The 25,109-nt window shown below is 33.7% G+C and overlaps 1 protein-coding gene across 1 annotated transcript in view; it reads right to left on the bottom strand.

The window, feature by feature from the left end:
* Positions 1-1,951: 1,951 nt before the first annotated feature.
* The window catches only part of LOC126722752 (uncharacterized), a 30,124-nt gene continuing 6,966 nt past the window's right edge, over positions 1,952-25,109 (bottom strand). The window contains exons 4-10 of the mRNA XM_050425903.1: positions 23,263-23,559; positions 21,915-22,178; positions 20,780-21,283; positions 20,493-20,642; positions 17,652-17,750; positions 5,105-5,532; positions 1,952-2,742 (exon numbers count right to left, since the gene is read on the bottom strand). Of these exons, the coding sequence (XP_050281860.1) occupies positions 2,137-2,742; positions 5,105-5,532; positions 17,652-17,750; positions 20,493-20,642; positions 20,780-21,283; positions 21,915-22,178; positions 23,263-23,559 (2,348 nt within the window). The 3' untranslated portion in view covers positions 1,952-2,136. The remainder of the gene's footprint in view (positions 2,743-5,104; positions 5,533-17,651; positions 17,751-20,492; positions 20,643-20,779; positions 21,284-21,914; positions 22,179-23,262; positions 23,560-25,109) is intronic.

A 25,109-nucleotide genomic window follows, 5' to 3' on the forward strand; every position in this document is an offset into this window, starting at 1 on the left:
TTAGCAAAGAGAAGATGAGAGATACATACCCCATTAGGACATGACAAGATACCATGCAAGTTCTCTGATTCCTTTGCTTTTCTAAGCAAATTTGGAAGGCCCTCGACACAAAGCAAGAAAAGATATAGAGATAATGGATCTCTTTGCTTTATATCCCGTGATGGATTGATAAACCCTCTAGGTTCCCCATTAATAAGCACATCCCACACTGTTGTTCCACTTTATATACCTACAAAATAGAAATCCTATAAAATATATCACTACTATATACCTATAGTATATAGAATAGACCAGACGTGTTATTCTATCACCTCAATCCCTATTATAAAATAAATAAATAAATAAATAAAATCACATCAATCCCTAAGATGGATTCTGTAAAACTATTTGTCTTGTAACATTAGTTTATTCAAAGTAAATGCAAGTTTTATTTATAAAAATTATAAAATATTGTTTTAGATGTGTACCCTTGACTGATAGATTATGAAAAGCTGTGAAAGATTGTGTGAATTGCTAATAGAAAAGTAGAAAAATTAAATTAGGAAGAGAAAGCTGTGAAAGATTGTGTGAATTTGCTTATAGAGAAATAGAAATATGAAATTAGGAAGAGAGAGAGAGAGAGAGAGAGGGAATGGGTTTAACTGTACGTGGTACCCTATATCTAGTTTCGTTCTCTTTAGCCTCTTTGAGATAAACTGGAGGTGCAACAAAGAATAAGAAATATATAGCTGGATTTATGCGGAAATATTAGCAAAAAGTAGTAGCAAAGAGAAGAAAAAAAAAATGATCGAAAGTAGCAGCTAAGAGAAAATAAAAATTTGCACAGTTCGAACTTGAGAGTTGGTTCATTAAAGTTGTAGAATGATAATTTTTTTCCCATGTTTTCACAAGCCTAAAAAAACACAAAACTAAAAAGAGCCCAATGACTGTTTTCATTTTTCTTTATAAACTAGAAACAAAAATTGTTTTCTCTTTTCTGTTATTTTGAGCTTACCAATCAAGTTTTTTGTGCTTGAAAATAGAAAATAGTCCTTGAAAACAGAAAACTGATAATAAAAAAACAGTTACCAAAAAATTGATTTGTCAAAAAGTTGTTTAGTTGGACTTTTGGCTGGGATTTTAGTTTTCTTGGTGGCTATCTAATTAAGGCCACGTGTCTTTGTTGATGGAATTTAAAAAACAAAATAAAATTGTTCTGTTGGCAATTAATTTGTCAACTGCGATGGTTCCAAAAGATTTGAACTTTCTTAGATTGGCTTTCGCTTTTCCTTAGGATAAAGGAATTTGGATTGTCCGGAGATTAGGTTAAGTTTAATTTGACAGTAAGTGTTTGATAACTTAGATTGTGCTTTGGCTTTGATGTATGATTTTTTAATAATAAAAAGGTTGTAACATTAATTAAAAAGTTGACACATTATTATTTTGTTAGACACATAAAATAAATGACATTTTAGAAACCAGTAGTGTATTATGGCCTCAATTATTTTTTCCTGTTTTCCTCTGAGAGAAAATAAAAAATTATGGTCTAAAAATAAAACCTGTACTAAAATTTATGGAACAAAAAAAAAAACATATATTTTTACCTTTTTAATATAACTTCTTTTTTTTTTTAAAAAAAAAACGACAATATATTGCTGAATGTCACCAATAGCTTATAAATTATAAATTATTGAACAGTTTGTCCTCAAATAGCTTTTCTTATTATCCATGAATAGAAAAGTATCTTAACAGATTTAACTAGAGATTTTTTATTTTTATTTTTAAATACAGACTTAACTAGACTTCTTTTGCTTCGAAAGGTAAAGATCTAAATTCGACACATACATTGCAAATTTTTCTCAAAAAAGAGATATACATTACAGATGAGGTTTTGTGGATTAGGCATTATACTATCCTTGCTCAAAACAAATAACAGAATTCGAAAATGAATTTAGATAATAAAAACTGAAAATATATAATGGAGTCATGATTTATTTGATTTAAAGACAAAAGGTCTAAATTGGGAGGAAAAACACATGATAACAATCACAAACTGAAAGTTCATCAGTTATCTTTCTAAGAAAAAAAGAGAGTAATTTTTGGCCCTAAGCCAATTATTAAAGAAACAGTTATACATGGTACGCACAACGAAATAGCTTACATCCAAGGCTTCACATTCCTGTCGAAGATTCTTGGTCTATAAGTTGAAGCGACCATGGCAAGAAGAAGGTGAACTTGTTTCCATGCGAATAGGATGGCAGGACCAGCAACAAGACAAATGATAGGAATGACCACCCATAAATTTCCGTCTAGAATAATGGAAAGTGAGGTACAAAAGTAGACCATCATGGGCGCTATGGAAAAGATAAGGGATGAAAGGCCTATTATCATTTTGTGGGGTAAGGATATAAGGAAATCTTCCTCTATATTACGTGATGTGATGGTATGAAACACCAATAATGATGTTGTGGCAGAAACTAGGAACAGTGCATTGGATAGCATAAAGAGCATAAACACCTTATCCTTTAAGTACACTGGCAAGCTTGTATTTTGATTGTTACCACCTCGAACTGTAATTGCTGCTGCAAACATAGTAATAACAATTAAAATAGCTGGCACTGTGCAAGAAGACGTTGTCTCCTTGATCCAATTTTTTGTCTGATCAACCAAGCCCTTATGGTTCTCTACAAACAAATCTTGAGGTGTAAAACCATCGTAGTTTTCAGCTTCTATTAAGGAAGGACTGACAATGCTCTTCACTTCCTGTGTTTATTAAAAAAAAACTCACATCACAAAATAGTTTAATATATAAATAAAATATTGAACACCATGTAATTTTGTGGGTTTCATATCCTAATTTAAAGAATCAATATCGATGGCTCAATATAACTTGAATGAAAGATTTATAGGAGTAAAATTTTTATCATTGCTTGATGGTCATAATTGACGCGGGTGAAAGATGGAACAAGGGAGAATTAGGACCACCTAAAGATAAGGAGATAGATGAAATGGGAGCTAAGCTCAACTAAAAGATAAATTTGATAAAATTCAATACAGAAGACTTGATACTGGACTTCCATATCTTCACATAGGTTCAAGACACCTCCACCTCCTTAGTTACTATATAATGAGTATGAAAAAATCAGTAAGGTCATTTAATGGACAACCTTAAAGCACTGGCAAGTCATCAAAGAAAAAAATGTAACTACTCAAGCATATTCAACACATTAATTAAATTATGACCATTACTCAAAGATCTTAAACTTCTATAAAGACAGTGACCAATAATAACCACCCACAATTTTTCATCGAGTTTAAGCCAATTTTTCCTATAGATCTTTTGGAAGCCCTATCAATAATTTCCATCTAATCATTTTCTAAAACACAAGACAAATGAACACGTTTCTTATTCATCTTGCCTCACTCGTGAAAAACATGGCTACATGAATCCGGACGTATAATCTTCTTTGCATTGACTAAGATTGAAACGGCTTGCACCCAATCACATGTTTGATTGTTGATATGAAATCTTCCACACAAGCTTTAATTAATTTGATCATTGCATGTACTTTATCTGCGCGCTTTCATATATTGTTTCACCTTTCACGAAGGCTTTCCAGATGGAATCTAACATCTCTACACCATTATGACATTTAAAAGGAATGAATCAATGAACTCCAACAGTAGATCTAAAGTAAGATTATATTAACCTCAAGTCAAAGTGTGGCTCATGGGTTCAGCACCGTACACAATCTTAGCGACGCCAACACTACCAATTCTTCACCACATATATATATATATATATATATATGAAGATGATTCGTTTGCATGACTATGGTAACTATTAGTTTTTGATCTTCTAGAAATTTTGCAAGTATGGAGGATGTAAGAAGAAAATGTAATCAATGTTAAATTAGCAATTGTTCCAAAAACTTAAACTATTAAGATATGATAATTTATTTATTTAACCATATACTTTTAACATTTCTCCTTATGTGTGAGCTCAAACTCCATTTTAATAGGTGAAACCCAGCATATAGGATTTTAAATAAGATGCAATGTGGAGGAGATAAGGATCGAACTTAGGACTTACTGCTCTGATATCAAGTTAAATTACCGATTGGAACAATCGGTAAATTAACAATCAAATGATAGACTTATTAAAATTCACATCCAATAAAATGATATTGAGGGGAGTTGTAGCCTTAGTATGCAATCTAGTTTGTAGCCAAATTTTATCCCAAAAGTAATAAGGCTAAGGATTCAAAAATATCAAAAAATTCTAACTTTGAAAAGGTACCTACAGATAAAAGTTTGAGAACATGGAAAAGACTTACTGGAGAGGCTAAAGATATATCTTGTTCGCTTGATGAGGGAGTAGATGTACATATTTCAAAAAATTGTTCATCATCTATCAAAGTGACAGCAATGATTAGGTGAATTTGGTGAAGAAAAGAGCAGTGGGGTCGGAAAAAGATTTTATTCTAATTTCCTCTGCGAAGCTATCTTTCAGCTAGCCTCATTACCCAACATGAAAATTCTTAGTTTAAACTATTATGGGCTTGGAAACTCACAAGCAGTTAGAGACATTCACTGTTTTGTGAAGGAGTTAGATCCCCAAATTATGTTTCTTACGGAAATTACAAAACTTGTTTACTCGAAGAGCTGAATTTATGAAGTTGAAGCTGGGAATGAAGTATACTTTGGGTGTTTCTTTAATGATTTGGGGTAGGCAAAGAATCTGATGCTTTGATTACCTGAATACTTGAAGATATTAATCAAATTTGTAAAAATTTTCATTTAGTTTCTTTTGTTACCTAGTGTCTCAATGAATTGTAATAGAGCTGTCCAACCATTTGTTAGTGTTGCTAAAAAAAAAAAAGAATACTATTTATTAGTTTGAAGAATGTCCATATTTTCTGTTCCCAAATGTATAACTTGATTATTTATCAGGTTTGCTATCGATATCCCTCTTAAAAAAAAGGTAAGTTAATTAATCATAATGTCGAGGAGAACTGAAAACAACTCTGCACTGAAATTTTACCACCCAAAAAAAAAACTCTGCACTGAAAGTATATACCTAAATGATATAAGGGTTTTAATAATGTAAAGCGAGAGATGTTACCTCAAACCATTGTAGGTCTCTTTGCATATGAAAAGCTGCGCCTGGAATAGTATTACGTCTGGCGGAAGGTTCTGTCATCGCCGCCATGTGTAATATGTTATTTCCTTCGTCATCTGTTGCAGCTAATATTGAGTCCTTTAAACTAAAACAGCACAGAAGACGAAATATTTCATACTGACGGTACAGAACAGCGCACATAAATGGGTTTCTCCCTGTGAACTCTTCCTCGGCCGACACAAGTTCAGGACATGCGCTCCAAATAGCAGTAACAAACTCAACCATCCCCTTCTTGGTTGCTTCGAAGATGGCCTCGTAAACAAGACCCTTTTCTAGTTGTTTATCACTTGAACACTGTAACTCTTGGCACATGCGAAGTAGAAGTTTTTTGTATTGGTGCTTCGGTTCATAATCATATGTTTGTCTGATTCCTGAGTCAATAATAAAAACAATGATCAGTCAACTAGATGAGGAAGAAAAATGAAGTAAAAATAAACTTTTTAACACAATCAATCACCAATAATCAAATATACGGAATTAATTGATTAAATATATTGTAACCAAAAGTTGAAGGAGATTCGAAACATGAAGGAGATTCGAAACAAATAATAAGTTCTTCAAAGTGAAAAAAAAAACAAATAATAATAATTTAATTAATAAAATTTGCTTACTTAAAAAAATAAAAAATAAAAACAAAAAAAAAAAAAAGAAGAGAACTATTATTGATGAGTATAGAAAAATCATTAGGTAGTCCACCATAGTAGGAGTTACTAGCAGGTTATTTTAAATAAATAAATAAAAGATGTAGCCGTTTAAACACATTCAATCTATTAAATAATTGGCGGTTGAAACTCTCTCTAAAAAAACTATTAAATAATTATGTTACTCAAAAACCTTATAATATAACAACTATCTGCAACAGAAAAGTGTGAAATGATGGAATAAATAATTTCATCTTATTAGATTCAGCACTCTGTTTATTTACAGCTGTACACTTTAAGCCACGTGACCAGCACACTTCACAAAATAAATAAAATTACTTGTAGCTTAATCGAAATGACTACTTAAACTACTGTCGTTTCTTCTTACTTGTCTTTCCTCTCTTCTAGCTTCTTTGTGATTAATTTCTAACAACCTAGGCCACCTATAAAAGGAATAGCCTATCTCAATTTGCTAAAGTATGAGTAAAAAAACCACAAAATACTATCTACATACAAAATTAATTAATTAACACTAACTTAAACATCAGAAGTGGGCATACTTTAGTAGTCCCTTTGACCAACTTTCTTTTTCTTGCAAATCCTAAAAAACCGTCAAAAACTCTAAATTTGGGTGAGTAACCCAACTGAAGATTTTTGGCATTATCATCTATATTAGAGACAAACAATAAAGTATTTAAGATCAACAGTGAGAAACACCTTTCTTCCTCTATCTAAGATCAACCATGGGAAACACCTTTAACAAGATCATCTTTCCAAGATCAATCATGAAGCTTTCACAACCTTTGATGATGGGAAGGCCAATACTTAATGAGACCTTTAATATATATGTTCGAAGCCATCTTTAACCACAAAATTTGGTAAACCATCCATTGATATTAAACTTTCACATTGCACTAGTTTTTGATGCGGGAGGTTACTACAAATGTAATATCAGATTTTTACATTTCCAAATTTCAAAGTAGTTAGAAAATTGTGAAAGTCCCGTCTTTTTTGTGTCAATGACTGTACAGGAATCGTCTTCGTGTAAGCTCTTAACTTAGGTTAACTACCTAACTTACTAGTGCAAAGTACGACAGGGTTTAGTCCAAGTGGATCTCGAATCTTGAGCTAATATTCTAACATAAAGAAAATAAGAAATAAAACATAGGAGAAGAGAGATAAGTATATATGATGAATTTTCCGAAAAGTCTTTAGCGTAGTTTGGCGACTATGAGACTTGTGGGCAAAGGAATAATGTATGCGGCTAATTGCGTTTCGAAAATACTAGAAATGCAAACTATTGATGTTGTGAGTTGTTATCAATAAGTGAAAAAGTGATGTCGGTGGTAAGCACAAGATGAGAACTAGTAAGAATTGACTACATCAAAAGTTTCTAAAAATATTATAAAACAGTTTGTAGTTGTAAAATTACTCATAGGGTTTTTGTTTCTATTTAAAGAGAAGAAAATTGAATTAATGTATATATGTAATAGTTAGCAACACCCAACAAATTCCTATGAATTACATATTCCATATGGCTTATCCAAAGAAAAAAAGAAAAAAAAAATATTCCATATGAATACAAATCCGCTGTACTATTTTTTGTGTTCTACTTTATGTTCCACTCATCATAACTTGCTACGTATTTGTTTAATTTTCCTTATAAAATAGCCAAAATTTAAAATGAAAAAAAAAAAAAAAAAAAAAAAAAAAAACTTATAACAAATTGTGATTGGTAGAATATAAAGTGAAACACAAAATGTAACACAAGGATTTGTGTTCATTCCATACACCATAGGAAGATATTTAAGAGTTTTCTATAAGCTCTAAATAAAAAAATAAAAATAAAAAAATAAAAAAAGAGGATTTTAAAAGTTTTCTAAAATAAATTCTACCTTCAAATGCAGTCTACTTGTGAACCAAATGTTTTGTTGGCATTTTTTATGTTGTGAGTTAGCATAGTCATTGTTTACTTTTATGTATTTAATAAAAGGGAAATGCACTCGTATTTTCACTAACCCTTTAGCCATCAAGTGTAAGTATCAGTGTCTCGTAGAGAGTTTCCTTCCTTGTTTTATGTTTTACGTCCCTAGGCAGTAGCATCAAAATTTGAGGCCTGGCTACCTCGGATTAGTCATAAAATTCTTTGGTTTTTTTTTCTCCTTCTTTGTTATCATGGGAGGTTCCATCTTTTTTGTCGAGTCCAAGACATTTGAATTTTCTATCGAAGAAGGGGGTTCTTTTTTCCTATTACGTATCTTTGAGAGAGGCAGGGATTCTCTTCGATCAGTGTTCTTGGGCAAAGAGAGTGCAAAGAGACTGTTTTCTATGATGGAGAATTTTATTTACTCTGAGTCCCCTAGACACTTTGCACGTACTGTTAGAGATGGCGAGACGGTGTTTATTCTACAATCAGGTTCCAACGCACATGGCTCTTTTCTTATGATTTCTGAACTTTTACACAGTCGCCGGAAAGGCTTCATAGTAGTTCCGGAAGGAAATTTGGGCAGTGGTTGGAGAGGTTTTGTTTGTCACTTGAAGAAGGCTTTAGCTCTGGGGAACCTTGCCATTAATCTGCCCCCAAAACTTTTACTTGGGTCTGAATTTCAAGCCTCCAAATCCTTTGCGGCAGCGGTGGTGCAAGGCCATCGGAGTGAACCCAAAGCTCACAGGCTGGCAGTGGAGGAGCTTGCTCAGACCCAAGATTCTGACGACAAAGTAAATCCTAAACATTTAATGTTGGATTCTCGAATTCCTAACATGGCAAATCCGGGTTCTCAGACCCAGGATCCTCGCGAGAACTGCCTTGGGAAGGAGAATGCTCTGATCAGGGCGCTGCTCTCTCCTGTCTTCTCTGATGGGACTGAAGGTGAGGTGCACTTAGACCTATGTATTAGGTTGGTTCGTGGGCCTCTTAGTTCGTGGGAAGTTAGTTGGTCAAAAGTCACTGAGGTGGACCCTTCATTTAGCCAATCCTCTAACCCAAAGCCCATTGATTCCATTAAGCCCAAACACAAACCCGCCCCTCCAACAGGCCAATATTCAAACCCAAAGCCCTTTTAAGCCTCAAACCCAAAGCCCATCTCAAACCCAAACCCAAACCCAAAGCCCTCTCAAACTAGTGCCTTCAAGTTGTCTAATACAAAACCCAAAGCCCTTCCAGCCTCTAACCCAAAGCCCAATCTTAAACCTCTTTATAAATGGAAGCCCAAATCCCACCGGCCCTCTTTGACTCAATTTCAGACCCACCCACACTCTTCGCAAGCCCTTCCCTCTCACCTTTTCTCATCGACATCTTCAATTACGGGTAGCGACGCTGAGCCTACTCTGACCCACATGGAACCAACGTGCACTGAGAAGCTTCTCTCAGTCCCCGACAACTCCGACGCCTCCGTCACTGAGTCTATGTCCTCCGATGCTTCCGTGGATGAGTCCTTGTGCTCTGATGCTTCCGTGGATGAGTCCTTGTGCTTCGATGGTGATGTGGCTGTGCAACGTAACATCCAACAGATCATTCATCAGCACACAGACAATGTCATCAAGAAATGGGGGAACTCCGAGCAGTGGGTTCTCAAATTATGAGATGGGAAGAGGGTGGCAGTCCCGATTCAATTTTCTTTGCCACCGGGAGCTGTCGATGTCGGAGTGGACGACTCAAACCAGTTAGCGATGGTTCTGGGGGTGGCTTCAGAATCTAAGGAGCTTAATTCAGAACTAGAAAAAGGGAGTGATGCTATTGTGGAGGATTGGGTTTCAGATTTTTGCTCCGAGGATGCCTCTCAGTTTGCTGATTCTTCGCCACCCCTCAATGTTGATCCTCTGGCTTTCTCTCTGCCTTTGGGTGCCATGGATATTTCTGATCAGCCAGCATCTCTGGATGTCGAGACCTTGCTGGGTAAGGGCATTTACTCGGAATGGTTTCAGGATAAATTCAGTGGCTTTGATGACTTTCTTGGGACTTCCCTTAAAGGTTTGGAAGAGCCAGCAACCAAATTCCTGTTGGCTGTTGAGGCTGAGATACAACAAAGGGCTTTTAAGGAAAAAACTGACAAAGCCAAGAAGAGCTCAAGGAGGAAAGGAATAAGGGAATTGAGGGGCTTATTTAGCTCTGTCAATTATGGTTCAACTTCTTCAAGGCGCACTGGTTATGGTAAGGACAGGGCTCTTATTGTTTCTCAAGAGCTTAGGGAGGAAAGGAATAAGGGAATTGAGGGGCTTATTTAGCTCTGTCAATTATGGTTCAACTTCTTCAAGGCGCACTGGTTATGGTGAGGACAGTGCTCTTATTGTTTTTAAAGGAGGGCAATTCCAATACGAGGTTTTTTCACAGGATGGCTAATTCTAATAGAAGAAATAATTGTATTAAAAACCTTATGATTGATGGGGCTGTGACTACCAACCAGGATAGGATCGTTGACCATGTTGAACAATTCTTTATGAACCTATATTCTGAGCAACAAGTGCAGCATCCTTTCCCGGATGTATTGGATTTTCCAAGGATTTCTGGGGATATTGTGGATTGGTTAGAGAAACCTTTCGAGGAATCTGAGGTTTTAGAAGTCATCAAGGAGTTTAATGGGGATAAATCTCCTGGGCCTGATGGTTTTTCGATGGCTTTCTTTCAAGCTTGTTGGGGGATTCTCAAATCAGGCATCATGGCTGTGTTCCACCACTTCCATGTCACTGGTCAATTTGAAAAAAGCTTGAATGCAACCTTCATTGCTCTCATTCCTAAAAAAGCTGCAGCAGTGGACATAAAGGACTTTCGGCCTATTAGCCTTGTTGGGGGGGTTTATAAAATTCTTGCTAAAGTTTTGGCCTCTCGTCTTCGCATGGTCTTAGGAGAGATCATCTCTGCTCCTCAGAATGCCTTTGTTCTTAATAGGCAGATTCTTGATTCTGTTCTCATTGCTAATGAATGTCTTGATAGTAGATTGAAGTCTGGTTAGCCAGGGTTGTTATGCAAATTGAACATTGAGAAAGCCTTTGATCATGTGAACTGGGGATTTATTACTCTCTTGCTTTGAGCGTTGTGGTTTTTTTGATAAGTGGAGGCAATGGATCTCTTTTTGTTTATCCACGGTTCGTTTTTTTATCCTCATTAATGGTACTCCTCATGGGTTCTTTGAAAGTTCAAGGGGGTTGCGGCAAGGTGATCCTTTGTCCCCTTTGTTATTTGTTTTGGTCATGGAAGTCGTCGGTAGAATGTTGGATAAAGCTGTCCATGAAGGTCGTTTATCAGGTTTTAATGTAGGTGCTTCTGTTGGTAGTTCTTTGATGGTTTCTCATCCCCTTTTTGCTGATGATACTCTAATTTTTTTTTTTTATGCTAATATTGATTAGATACTGATTCTCCGTATAGTGCTCATTTGGTTTGAGGCTGTGTCTGGTCTGAAGGTCAATTGGGGTAAGTCTGAGCTGGTGGCTGTGGGGGCTGTTCATAACATGGATCTTTTGGTGGCTGTCTTAGGCTGCAAGCAAGGGTCCCTCCCAATGAAATATTTGGGTCTTCCCTTGGGGGTAAAATTTAAGGACAAGTCTATTTGGAACCCAATTCTTGAGAAGATGGAAAGAAAATTAGCAGGTTGGACAAAATTATATTTATCCAAGGGAGGTAGAGTCACTTTAATTAAAAGCACTCTCTCTAATCTTCCTACTTATTTTCTCTCTCTATTCCCAATTCCTACTTCTGTGGCCAACCGTATTGCTAGACTTCAGCGGGATTTTCTGTGGGGTGGCCTAGGAGATGAGCCCAAATTTCATCTGGTTGATTGGTCTACGGTGTGTACATCGCTTTCCTCTAGTGGACTAGGGATTAAGAATCTGAGAACTTTCAATGTTGCTCTTTTAGGGAAATGGCTATGGAGATTTGGGCAAGAAAGGGATGCTCTTTGGCGTCAAGTGATAGAGGTGAAGTATGGTTGTGATTGGGGTGGTTGGTGTTCTAGCTCTTTCTTTGGTCCTTATGGAGTCAGTTTGTGGAAAAATATTAGAAGGGGGTGGCACTCTTTATCTTGGTTTATTATGTATGAAATTGGAGATGGATCAAAAGTGTAGTTTTGGCTAGATCGTTGGTGTGGGACTTCTTCGATCGCAGTCCGCTATCCTGAATTATATAGGATTAGCTGTAGTAAAGAGGCAAGTGTGGTAGATCTAATGAGGTACTCCAATGGAGTCCTCCATTGGGAGATTCAGTTTTGTAGGGAGGTGCATAATCGTGAATTGGAAGCTTTCAGGAACTTCATCAATTCCATTTATAACACTCCTGTTAGGGGAATCGAGGAGGATAAGAGATGTTGGCTGCCTTGTAAGAGTAAGGGGTTCACGGTTAGTGCATACTACCATCTTCTTGTTGGGCATAGTAAGCAGTTTTTCCCTTGGAAAAGCATTTGGAAGCAAAAGATCCCTTCTAGAGTGGCTTTTTTTGTCTGGACCGCAACCTTGGGGAAATGTCTGACAATTGACAATTTAAGAAAAAGAAAGGTTTGCATTTTGGATTGGTGTTTTATGTGCAAGTGTAATAGTGAAAGTGTTGACCATCTTTTCCTTCATTGCCCGGTTGCTTCGGAGCTATGGGATATGGTTTTTGGTTTATTTGGAGTTAGTTGGGTCATGCCTTTGTTTGTTGTTGGGCTCTTTGCTTACTGGCAAGGTCGTTTTGGTCGCCATCATAATGGAGATATCTGGAAGGCCGTTCCTCTTTGTTTGATGTGGTGTATTTGGAAGGAGAGAAATAGTAGGTGTTTTGAAGACATTGAGCGTTCCATGCCTAATCTCAAGCTTCTTTTTCTCCGATCCTTATTTGACTGGCTCTCTGTGTGGAGAAACCATCCTTTTTCTACTATTTTGGATTTACTTGACTCTTGTAATTTTCGTTTTTAATTTGTTCACCCCTGTATACTTCCTGTGTACTTGGGTGTCTCTCTTATTTTGATATCAATAAATCCTCATTACTTATCAAAAAAAAATAAAAGGGAAATGCTAACGAGTGCCCTAAGGGCACTCGTTAAGAATCCAGTTCAAGAAAGTTTTTATGGGAAAAAAAAAAAAAACAATTAATGTTTTGACAGCTTTTTTCATTTCCCATAAAAGTGATGTTAAAACTTTCCTAAAATGGATTCTTAACGAGTGCCCTTAGGGCACTCGTTAAGGATTAGTTCGAGTGTATTTTAGTAAGCATTTATTAAAAGACCCAATAGTAAATAGTGATCACCACATATTGATAATATTGGGTCATTTAATGCATTATCATCATCTATTTTGTTTAATTATAGTCCGCTTAAGTTTCTCAAAAAAAAAAAAAAAAATTATAGTCAGCTTTTAATGGAGTGTGCTTGCAATTTTAGTTCCCATGGTGGAGAGGTCCATATTCTCTACTTGTTGAAGTATTAGTTTAGCCCATTAAAACCAATATACTCTGTACTCTTGTAAAGTTGAATTTAATCAACCATCTTGTTGACTTTATTCCGTGCCAAATTTGCTTGTATTTCAGCATTTAGTAACCCTGTATTTAGATGGGTTTTGTTGTAAGGGTAGTAAGTGAGATAGAGTGTTGATTGCTCAAAAGTGTGCAACAAAGCAGAGACTCACGGCTTGATCTCGCGGGTGACTCGCGGCTGCAAGCCGCCAAATGCAGCACACGTGCCAAGCATGCCAGAAGGTGAACAATCATGCTAGCTGGAGCACTACAGGACAAAACAGAACAACTGGCCATACGGTTATCTCGCGACTGGATCTCGAGACTCAGTCAAGTCGCGAGGCCAAGCCGCGAGCCACCCCTATTTTGAAAAACCTGACGTTTCACATTCTCCTCTCACCCCAGTATAAATACCCCTTATACCCACATATGAAAGAGAGCTTCTAGAGAGAATTTTGAGAGAGAAACCCTAGAGTAAAACAAGATTGATTCACCTACAATCTATACATTAGAGTCTCTTCAAGTTCCTCAACTCTCTTCCTCTCCATTGTCAAACCCTTGAGAGGCATTTTACCAAAACCTTGTTCTCACCATATTCATTACTGTGAGAGGGCTGTTTGGTGTTCTGGGAAGCAGTTATGAATGAACCAATCTACATTGGTTGATGCTATGGTCAAGTAGCGGAATCCGGGAAGTTAGAAAAGAAAAAGGTTCGACGCAACCTCGTTGGAGCAAAAAGCTTGGAGGGCTTAGGTGCACTGGGTAGATTAGGCTTGGAGGGTCTATTGCTGTCCATGTATCCCAACTACATTTTCTAATGGATTGTTTACTGCTTTGAAGGCGGCAGAGAGGTTTTACGCCGAGGGCTTCGGTTTCCTCTTCGATAACACATCGCGTGTTGTCTTTGTGTTTGCATCTTTCTTCCCTTTTATCTTTACCTTTTATTATCTGCTGTGGGTTGTGATTTTAATTTGGCTTAGATAGTTTTTCCAATTCTATATTATAGTTTTTGTTCATTTTCCGCACACTAGTTGTTTGACATAAAACTTAAATTGGTTAATTTGTAAATTAGGGATCTAAACATTCAAAGGTGTTTTTACACTATTTGAACTTTCAACTCTCTTGACCCATATATATACACCATTGTCTTGTGTTCGACATGACTCAAATGTGTGTGGTTTTGGGCCTTTTGGCCGAATATGGAAGAAGACAGAGAGGAGCAAGGGAAGAGGTGTAGCTCTCCTTCCTCTCACACACAAACACTCCATTTTTCGCATGGCTTCTTCCTTTTATTTTGATTCCTCATAAGGTATGTTGTGCTCCTACATTTTCTTACAAATTGTTAAAAATGCTATGTTAGGGTCATAGTTTTATGTAGTTGGCATATTATATGACAAAACACACTTTTCTTGTAATTGTGTGGATCTAAGTGGGTTTAAGATCATCATGAAGTACTTGAAGAAGTATAGCAAGTGGTATTGCTGAAAACATGAAGAATACTCATGAAATTGCTCAAGAAAAGTTGAATCTGCAAGTCCCGATGCCTAGCTCAATACCTTCGATCTATCGAGATTTAAATTCGACACCTGTCTCGATCTATCAATCTAACGAAATTTCAAAATATAGGAATATGAGAACCCAATTAAAAGACCCATTAAGCTCCTATTTCAATAAGGTGGTAGAAAAAGGAAACCAAAACCCTAATGCTTCATAAAGTTTTCTTATTTAAAACCCTAGCCTTCACCTTTTGAACTTATGAGTTTAGGAAAAAAAAAAAGAATAAAGAGATCTTGCTGCGACTCTTATGCACCTTGGGTTCTATGCAAAGCAAAGTATATGACATCAAAAATTGAAAATCTTATTGGTATTTTTTTGTGAAGCTATTGCAAATCATCTGCTACAATCAAAAGGTTTGGCGTAGAGTTAGTCACGTAGTAGGATTCGTGCAAAACAATTAGTCACATATTGAAGATCTGATCAAAGGGAAGAAGTCTTCTACAAGATCAAGTCCAATTGGGGGATTGGAACAAAGGTTTAACTGTAGGTTGGTATTTTCATATAGGCCAAAGTAAAAGTAAGATTTCTTATATTTGTAATCACTTGTTTTTTATTAATGGATTCTTGGGAGTGATGACCTGAAATTCATCTGGTAGAGTTTTTTGCCTTTTGAAGGTTTTCACCATTAGTCAACAAACCACTATGTCAAATTTAGTTTTTACTACACTCTAGATTAGATTTGTGATTTGTTTGTGCCTTCACGTTATTTGCATAAAATCTGAATAATTAATCATCTTTGATAATTGAATTAATTAACCAAGTTCAATTTACAACCCAACATGCTAAAATAGATGCAAAAGAAAAAGTATGAAATAAACACAAGAACACAAGGTTACGTGGTTCAGCTTAATAGCCTACATCTATGAAAGAAACCTTTAAAGGCTACATATTTATTATAAAAGTACAAATCTGGTATTATAATGAACCCAACAAGGATATTTATAGTAGACTAAATTCTAAACTAATAAAACACTAACTACGGTTAATAGACCTGTAGTAAAAGTAAGAGACTTTACTTGCACACAAATAGGATTGGGGTTGGACCTATATGATTAATATATCTTTAAGACTCTAACCCAAAATATATACTGGTGATGATAGAGAGTTAAAAAGTATTTTATCCCCTTTGGTTTTATGGGTCTTTGTTGAAGTTTTTCTATCCTGTTCTTTATGTTAAAAGAAAAAAGCTATCTTCTTTTAAGTAGTGTTAGTTTTAGACCCCTGGAAAAACACAGTGTTTAACGTAATTTATTTTGAATCAAGTTTTCACTTAGATTAATTATCCAAATCTAGGTTAAATGTTCATCATAATCAACATACAGAGCAAAAATCTAAATAACACAAGATGTGATGACTCAGGAAAACCAATGAAACAAACTAGTTTTAAGGTAAAAACCTGGAGAGAACTCTCCCAAGAGAACAATCCACTATATCAAATTGAGTTTTACAGTTCAAGAATACCAATTCATAGTAAAGCTAACACAGTTACCAAATTGAGCTATGAACCTCTCAAACTTCTTTGATGAGAACTTGCTCCAACGTGAACCTCCAGTTCATGTCTTGATCTTCAGTATGCTTGATAGTTGAAACTTGACTACAACTTTACTCCACTAGTACTAGCAATATGTGTGTGATCTTCAATAGGTGCTTGAAAGAGTTAGAAGGTACAATAACTTTACAGATCTCACAACAGTTACTCTCAAGTATCGAAAAACGTGTATTAGGATTTTCCTTATATACCTAGTAAAGTTGGATTCAAACCCTAATTGTTTTGCGAGCTGTTGGGCCTTATTTAAAATTCTACAAAGTCGCATCTCGATCGGTCCAGCCTTTCCTTCAATCGATCAAGCTCTTCATTTTTTCAATTCAACTTTCTGCAGCTTGTACATTCTTGATTCTTGATTTGTATTACCTTAAGTAATGTCTAAAACACTTTATAGACCCTAAGATCTAATTCTAAACAAGTTTTTGTTCTCAATTTGCCAACATACAAAGTATTTAAAACCTAAACATTTATATCTAAATATTTAGAACCTAACCAAGTAGTTTGTCTTTTTTTTTTTTTTTTTTTTTTTTTTTTTTTTTTTGTTTCTAGACAGACAAATAACTAAACTCACAGTTTGAACCAATATGAAATCCGTCCAGAAAGTCTAACTCCACCAACTCATCAGTAAGTCAAGTTTTCTCATCAACTTGCATATTTATATGTCCTTCTGCTAGTTTGTGGCTTTCTACCACTTTCTTCTCAACATTGTACAAGATTTTATCTTCCCGTTTTTGCTTTATACTCCGTTTTTGTAATTCCTAGTTTCATTATTTAGTAAGTAGAAGTCCTTACTAAAAGAAAATTTTAAAATAAATAAGAATATCACATAAATTCTGAACAAGACATTTGTCCGGAGATACTAAATATCACCAAAAAAGTAGTTCAAATTCGTTTCTTTTTTTTCCTTTCCCTCTTTTAACATCTTAGCCTATGCCTTTTCTTTTTTCTTTTTTTATTTCTTCTCTCTTTTCTCTTATTTTCAAACAATGTCCTACAGATTAATCAAGTATGTATAAAAAACCAAATTAGTTTCTCCATGTTTGTTGCCAGCAACCAAAAAACATTTTAATATCATTTTACCTTTACCGTGTGAGATAAAAAAAGTTATTTTATAGCCATTACAATGTCTCACAATATTCTTACAATAAATGATATGTCAAACCATCATACGTCCAAATTAATAAAATGAAATAAGAATATTATGAAAATATATTGAAATTTTGTTGTCTCTAAATTTTCTTGGCAAGAAAAATAAAGTTGCACAAAAATATGACTTTCATTGTGACAAAATAAAATTCCTAAGAAAGGAGAGTGTAGACGGGAACATACCTAATCCGATATTTCTTACTTGAGTACTTTTTCCCTTTTCTGGCTTTTGGATGCTTACAGGAATTTGATTGATGTCATCAACCCCGGGAATGCGGATACCTTTCGGCAGAATTGACCAATGAATCTTGAGTAAAAAGTATATATATAATAATAGTAAAAGTAAAAAAATTTTAATTTTTAATTTTATGACCATTTCAATGTTATTACTTAACCTTGTCGGCATTATAATATTTATTTTTAATTTTTAAAAAAAAAATTAAAGAGATATATAAAGAAGCGATCAACTGTTATATTTTAGTTGAAAACAATTAAAATCCACTAGACTAAAGCAACTTAACATTAAACAAATTTTGAATAATTTGGGTTTTGTATTTGCTAAATATATTCTATGGTAAAATACTATTTTAGTCTCTAAACTTTATTAAAAGTTTGTTTTTTATCCCTAAAATTTAAGACGTTCTTTTTTTGTCCCTAAACTATTGAAAAGTTCATCTTTCATCCTTACATTATTGAAAATGTTTTATTCACGTCCTTCAACTTTACCAAAAGTTTGTTTTTCATCCCTAAACTATTAAAAAAGTTCTTTTTTCATCCCTATTTTTGTTTGTAAACTATTGAAAAAACTCTTTACAAAATGTAGGGATGAAAAAAAAAACTTTTTAAAGTTTAGGGACCAAAAACATACTTTTTATAAAATTTAGGAACCAAAATAGTATTTTTCCCTATATTCTAAATTAGGATTAATTGTACTGATTCATCCTAAAATTATGGGGGTCATTGCACTACTTTGCACTCCAATCTACTAAAACTTGCAAAGCAATCACCACTCCATATTTTAAAAATTGCATGTCCAAGACACATGATCCTAATTCAATAAATTGTCCATTTTACCCTTCCACATGGTAATTACAATATTGTCCTTACTAATATTTCCCAACAAACTAGCCACCTTTGTTACCCATTAAATGAAAACTTTCACCCAGTACCGGTGTTGAGCAGAAACACATTTCGAAATAACAATTGGATAAAGTTTAGGTACAAAATGGGTTTGTAGTCTAAAGCTACAAACTTAATCATTGAAGCTGAATTTTGAGAAATCCACCATTGGATTACATCTTCTTTTTATATCCTCTATGCTTACAAAAAAATTTTAAAATTTAAGATTAATAGCTTATTTAAATTGCAAGTTTTTGTAATTTAAAATTATGCATAATATATAAGCTTATAAATAAGATGGTAAATAATATCTGATTGACACAAAATTTGACATGTGTATTAAGAGCATGTAGAACATGAAATTTAACGATTAGATCTTCAAAATACGTAGTAACATTTATTTTATTAAATAAAGTTGTAATCTTAGGTCACAAAAAGTTTTGTAGCTAAACTTTATTCATAACAATTCACATAATAATTTTAATATGTCTACTATGTGGCAAGAGCTCTTCTATTTGTGAGGATAAGAACTTTTACATGTATAAAATAAAGGGTAAAAGGATTTGCAAGGCCATTCATTTGGTGTGATTGCAAATTACAAGACATAATTTTTATTGTATAAACTATCATTTTGCGTTGTGGTTTCAGTATTGATAACAACAAAAGATTTGAGGTTCAAATCCTAAGTATACTAAACACTGATTAGTATCATTATGAGGTGAACTTCATATGTTAAATTTTTATCAAATCTACGAAAATAACTATCATTATTTGCCCATGTGTGAGGTATGGGTTTATTAAAAATTCATATGCAAATTAAAGAAAATGTTTCACAAATTTTCATAAAAAATGAACAATAAAATAGTCAATTAAAACAATTGAAAACGTACCTTTTTTTTTTGGTAAATGAAAACATACTTTAAATTATATGATGGAAGCATATTGTATAAAATTGAATATTTCGTCAAACATGAAAATAAAAAAGATAAATAATTAAAATAAGTTACACTTAACAAAATTATAATGTTAATAGAAATTTAGACTTCTTGGAACTTTGATATGCAACAGAGTAAGTAGAATTAACTTCATATATTTATATACATATAATCGAATATGTACAGATTATGATTTTAATACTTATGAATGAAATATGTATTGCTAAACTTTCCTATGCATTGTACATGTTAGAAACTAGTTGTAAAACATAATGTTGAGCAATTGCGGGTTGAGGATCAGCGATTTCAAATTTTAGTTTAGGCTTGGCTATTATATTTTAAATTTTTATTTGTCAACACAAATTATTTTTTGGTTAGTTAGGTAAATATTGGAAATATAATGAGATAATGTATATCATTTATTTAATTAGTAGATTATGGAAAAATAAACTATGTAGCATATGACCTTTCGGTCATAAATATTATTAAAACAAAAATTATAAGGAAAATGAAAGATAATTTTCTAATAAGACTCATTAATATTATATTATATAGATAAAGTAAAATTGCTGCAAAATTTAATGTGAAATAAATTATAGATCATTTACAGAATTTAAAAAATGTCAAATTCCATATTTTAAAAAGAATAAATAGAACTGTATTAGGAACATTTATTTTTTGTATTTTTATATTATTTATACTTTTTTAATATATAGTGAACATATGTTAGTTTGAATTTGAATTTGTTAATTTAGTTTTAAATGATATATTTTATTCTTTTTATTTAATTTTATGCATGACATAAAATCCTAATTTGTTCTCTTCGCAATATTGTTTAGTGCTGCAGTTAATATTATAAATTAAATCCATCCTTTTCAAAAAAATAAAAATAAAAAAAATAAATCCATCCAAGGTGTGCAAAATAGCGAAATAATTTAATAGGCAGTAGATAATAGAGAGTAAGACTCACAGTTATAGATCCATCGTTTCCAAGATATGAGCTGATTTTCACTCGTATATGGAAAAGACATGCTAGCTAATGCCAGCACAGGGGACTCCTTCTCGATATCTAAAGCAGTCACCAAGGTAGGGAATTTTTCCAGCACATCCAAAGCCATATCTATTGAGTTGCAAACAGAAGGAACTAATTGAAAGGGAATCATAGCTAATATTTGAAAGCATAGAAATAATCAGTTATTGTCAAATAATAGTAATAATAATAGCGAGTGTATAGTCAAATCTAATTAAACTTCTTACCAAAATTTTTTGAATAAATGCATCGAGTAACAAACGTAGCACCATTTACACTGCCCTTTCCAGGACTTAGACTTCCTGGAGGAGTTACAGAATAGAGATATCGAGCCGTAGCTATTGAATTGGAGTTACAAGTAAGAGCCATCACGACTGGAATGAGTTTGGCAAATTTGTTTCCGTTTCCAATGCTAAGTAGCATTGGACACTTCTCAACTATGCATTTTGCCATCTCGGTGTTTCCAACAAGAGCACAACACCCAAGAACCGTATTACCATCTTTATCCGTCATTCTTAATTTGTCTCTGGGTAACATGTTTACCAACTCCTTCACAATATGCAGATGTCCAGCAATGATAGCAATGTGTAAAGCTGTACTTCTTGTATTTGAAATTATTGCACTCTCTGCCCCCGGATTGGAAGTAATGAACTGATTTGCTGCGGCCCAATTACCGTCACGAAGATACTGCTTAAATAATACATACTTACGGAGTTCACTGTTCTCTCTCCCTGCAAAGATTTTAACAAAATATTTAGAGTATCTAATAGCAATTACAAGATTTTTGATCTAGATTTCAACTCATACCTCTTGATGATTTCAATAGAAACAGTTACGGATCAATCCTCCAACTAGCGAATTATAGAAAACAAGAAAAAAAAATAGCACTAAAAGAATAATCATATTTGCACGAGGGTTATACCCTAAACGCCACCCAAAATACATATAGTGCAAATTAAGTGAAGATATAACTTTTTTTTTAAAAATTTCCATAGTTGGGGCTTGGAAAGAGGGGGAATGTGAACTTTGAATATCACTGTTAGAAATATCAGGAGATTTTAATTGAGTTATAAGATTCTTGACGTGAAGATGTAGTTTTTATTGTTGACAAAATCAAATAAAAATGATTTTATTAATAAATTAAAATTTTTAATATTGTGAATTATATCTTTGTCTTTCATGGATTTGCACTGTGTATATAACTTTGTCATTGTCTTGCGGATTAAGCCTATTTTAGAATGTTTGAGCACGTTCATTTTCAAGAGATGAAGAGAGATTCTTCTCAAAAAATAAATAAATAAATAAATAAAAGAGAGATAGCTACTATTCTGTACAAGAACAAATTAAAAGAGAGGGAGCTACCTTCTGAATTGTAAAATTTTGCCAAGATATCCCAAGCATTTTGGGCAGTTCCAGCAGAAAACAGAGAGCTATAAAATGCAGAGGACGACTCCCTGATCAAATATAAAGCTATGGCATCCTTCTTGCTCCAAGCATTAAAGGCAATTTCATCATCTTCGGGTTTCGGAGGTTGGGTGGCTGCTTCAACGATGTCCCAAAGATCGCAAGCCTTCAAATAGGCTTTCATCCGGACGCTCCAAGCCACATAATCATATTCCTCAGGAACTAAAAGTAGAAGAACAGCAATTAAATATATTATGTTACGAAACTGGTTCTGTGAAGATGTTATAAATTGCATTTCATTATTCATAGAATTTAGATAATATGATGTTTCGCTAAAGTTGTCTTTTCCATAAATTAGAGAATAAATTGATAGATTACCTTGTTGGTGCTTTAATATATATCTCCTAATATTATAAATAAATTAGTAACATTAATTTCGCGAGTTTAAGGTGATGGAGTTGAGGAGCGTATTGGGTCTCTTGAGAAGACAACCGCCAAAGAAAAAATATACAATCGTTCATATGTGCATGTGTATATATATATATATATATATATAAATTAGAAAAAGATATATCTTAATTTTTTGATATTAGAATAGATCATAACTTATTAATATGTACTTACATTGATAGTTGGGGATGGAGAGAATTGAACTACAAAACTCTTAGTATTACATAACTTATATATATTGCAAACAACTTTATTCGATACATAATTACATAACTTATAAATAGTATTGACATGCATGTACAACAATTTCAATACTATTTTATTGTAACATTAAATCTTACCTATTTAGTTAATATTCCTTTGATCATTAGCTATAGTTAATTTAATATTTTGATTCTCAATCAAATATGGACAAACAATTGAAATCTTAAATGAAGAAAAAATTGTCGTGCAATTATATATGTCCAAACATTAAATTTATAACTCATAAGTTAAGTAAATAAAAAGAAAAAATGCCAATAGAATGAATTAAGTCATTAAAACCAGTACGTACTACTGATTGGTGTGTACATATATTTGAGGTTTTATTGTTTGATTATTTGGTAATAACCAAATAACTAATAACAACAGTTGTTTTGGTTGGTTTAGACATCTCCTTGGCCTTGGTGTGTACTAACTGTTAACTGCCAAGGGTAACAGCAGACTGCTGGTAACAGCAGACTCAGCAGTGATGCGTGTTTGGGTTGTTTTTCTTTTTTATGAAAACGTTAAAATGCTAACGATTAGAATAAAGTTAATCACTTTTATATATATACATATATGAGCATGTGCATTTCAGAGAGAGATCTAGAGATACCTATGAAACTACTTTTGGGGAGTGTGCATATTGCTGCCAAAGTATCCCAAGCAATTTTGGCAGAAGTAATCTTCCAAATCGCCCACTTTAAGGGGCCTTCGCTGGAATATCGGATCACTCCTAAAGCCATGGCATTCTTTTCGGACCAAGCCTTAAAAGCTGCTTCATCACTTTCTGCTTTGGGAGCTTCATCGTTTCCTTCCACAATGTCCCAGAGCTGTTGATCTGCCAATTTGGTTTTCACTTGAAGACTCCAATCCAAGTAATTGTCCACATCCTCAAGATTTTTAAAAACATCTGCATAGGTTATAATATTGGAATTAGAGTAGATTATAACCTGTAAACATATTGCATAACTTATATTGATAGTTGGAAGTGAGAGGAATTGAATCTTGAATAGCTCCTTTAGAAATAGTTTTTTTTTTTTTTTTTTTTTTTTTTTGATGAATCCTTTAGAAATAGTTAGATGTTCTAGTTGAGTGGCAAAATTCTTGGCATTGCATAATTTATAAATACATTGCAAACAAAATAATTTGATACTATTTTATTTTAAATTTTTTACATTAAATCGACATATATTGGTCAAAATACTAAAGAAAAGTAAAATTAACTCTACAATTAATTTATAAGTATGGGAAGGCAATTAATAGTGGAACAACCAAGCAAGAGATTAAATCAAGACTAATAAGATTGTATTGATAGCAAAGATCCTTAGAGCATTTACATCAGTTGATGTATAATAGAAAATGTGTCAAATTGACAAATTTTTCTTCAAGAACTCTCCATATCAATCTATATAAAACACTATGGGTTTCCATTTTTGCTACACTAATTACAACGTTACTCTAGCTTTGTATTTTACTTTTTAAATAATTTTTTCTCTCAATACTTGCAACAAATTCTCTTTCTTCTCCCTTGAATCTCTTCCTCTACTCTCTTCCTTCTCCATCTCCTTTTAAATCTCAATAAAATGCTCTACAAATCATCAAGTTCATCAAACACATCCTAAATCTAGATCTCAAACACATCAAACTCATATACAAAATCATATGAGTCGTCAATCCCTTGTAAAAACCCATGTGAATCATCAAAGAAGGAAAAGAAAAAGAAAAAGATGCAGCCAAGAAGAAGAAAAGGCAGTGACAATAGCAGCAGAAGGAAACGAAGGTCTAGCCATGAAGGTTCCCCTTTGTGGTGGTCATGTGAGCTTCAGTAAAATAATGATAAAAAATGAATAAAAAAATAATTATTTAAATAAAATGGAGTGTATAATAGATAATCTGGTGTGGGTATTTTGTAAAAGTAATTGTGTAAAATAGAAAAAGTAGGTTCTTATGCTAAAATAGATAGAAAAATTTAGACAAACTAATGTGAATGCTATTATATTCCCTTTGGACCTAGCAGATGAAAATTATTACAAGTTTGGATTTACAATTCACACTTTTTCTCTCTCTAATATTTTTATCCCCTTTTATGATGGTAGAAGGGCTCTATTTATACATGTTGGGACCTTATCTCTCCTATCATTTGTACGGTGGAGCAATGGGGAGGATAATACGTGTCCCATTAGAGGTATACTCCCTTCTAATGAAAAAGTAATTGGGTGGATGGGTGGAGGGCACTATTCTGACAAGTCATTTAGTATCAAATGCCTCCTGATTGGTAGGTGTAGTGATTTAATGTAGAGGTGAAGGTTGCTAGGTTAGGCGCTACCTTCCCTAATTCATCAGCTGTATTTCTCTGATGGTTTTCAAGTACTTCTTGGTTATCCCTTGGTTAGATCATATTCTTGGTCACGAGCTGAGGATAAGATTCACCTCAGCCATGTGCCTAAAGAGAGAGGGGTT

Source organism: Quercus robur, chromosome 4, assembly GCF_932294415.1.
Source record: "Quercus robur chromosome 4, dhQueRobu3.1, whole genome shotgun sequence".
In the NCBI taxonomy this organism is placed as follows: Eukaryota; Viridiplantae; Streptophyta; class Magnoliopsida; order Fagales; family Fagaceae; genus Quercus; species Quercus robur.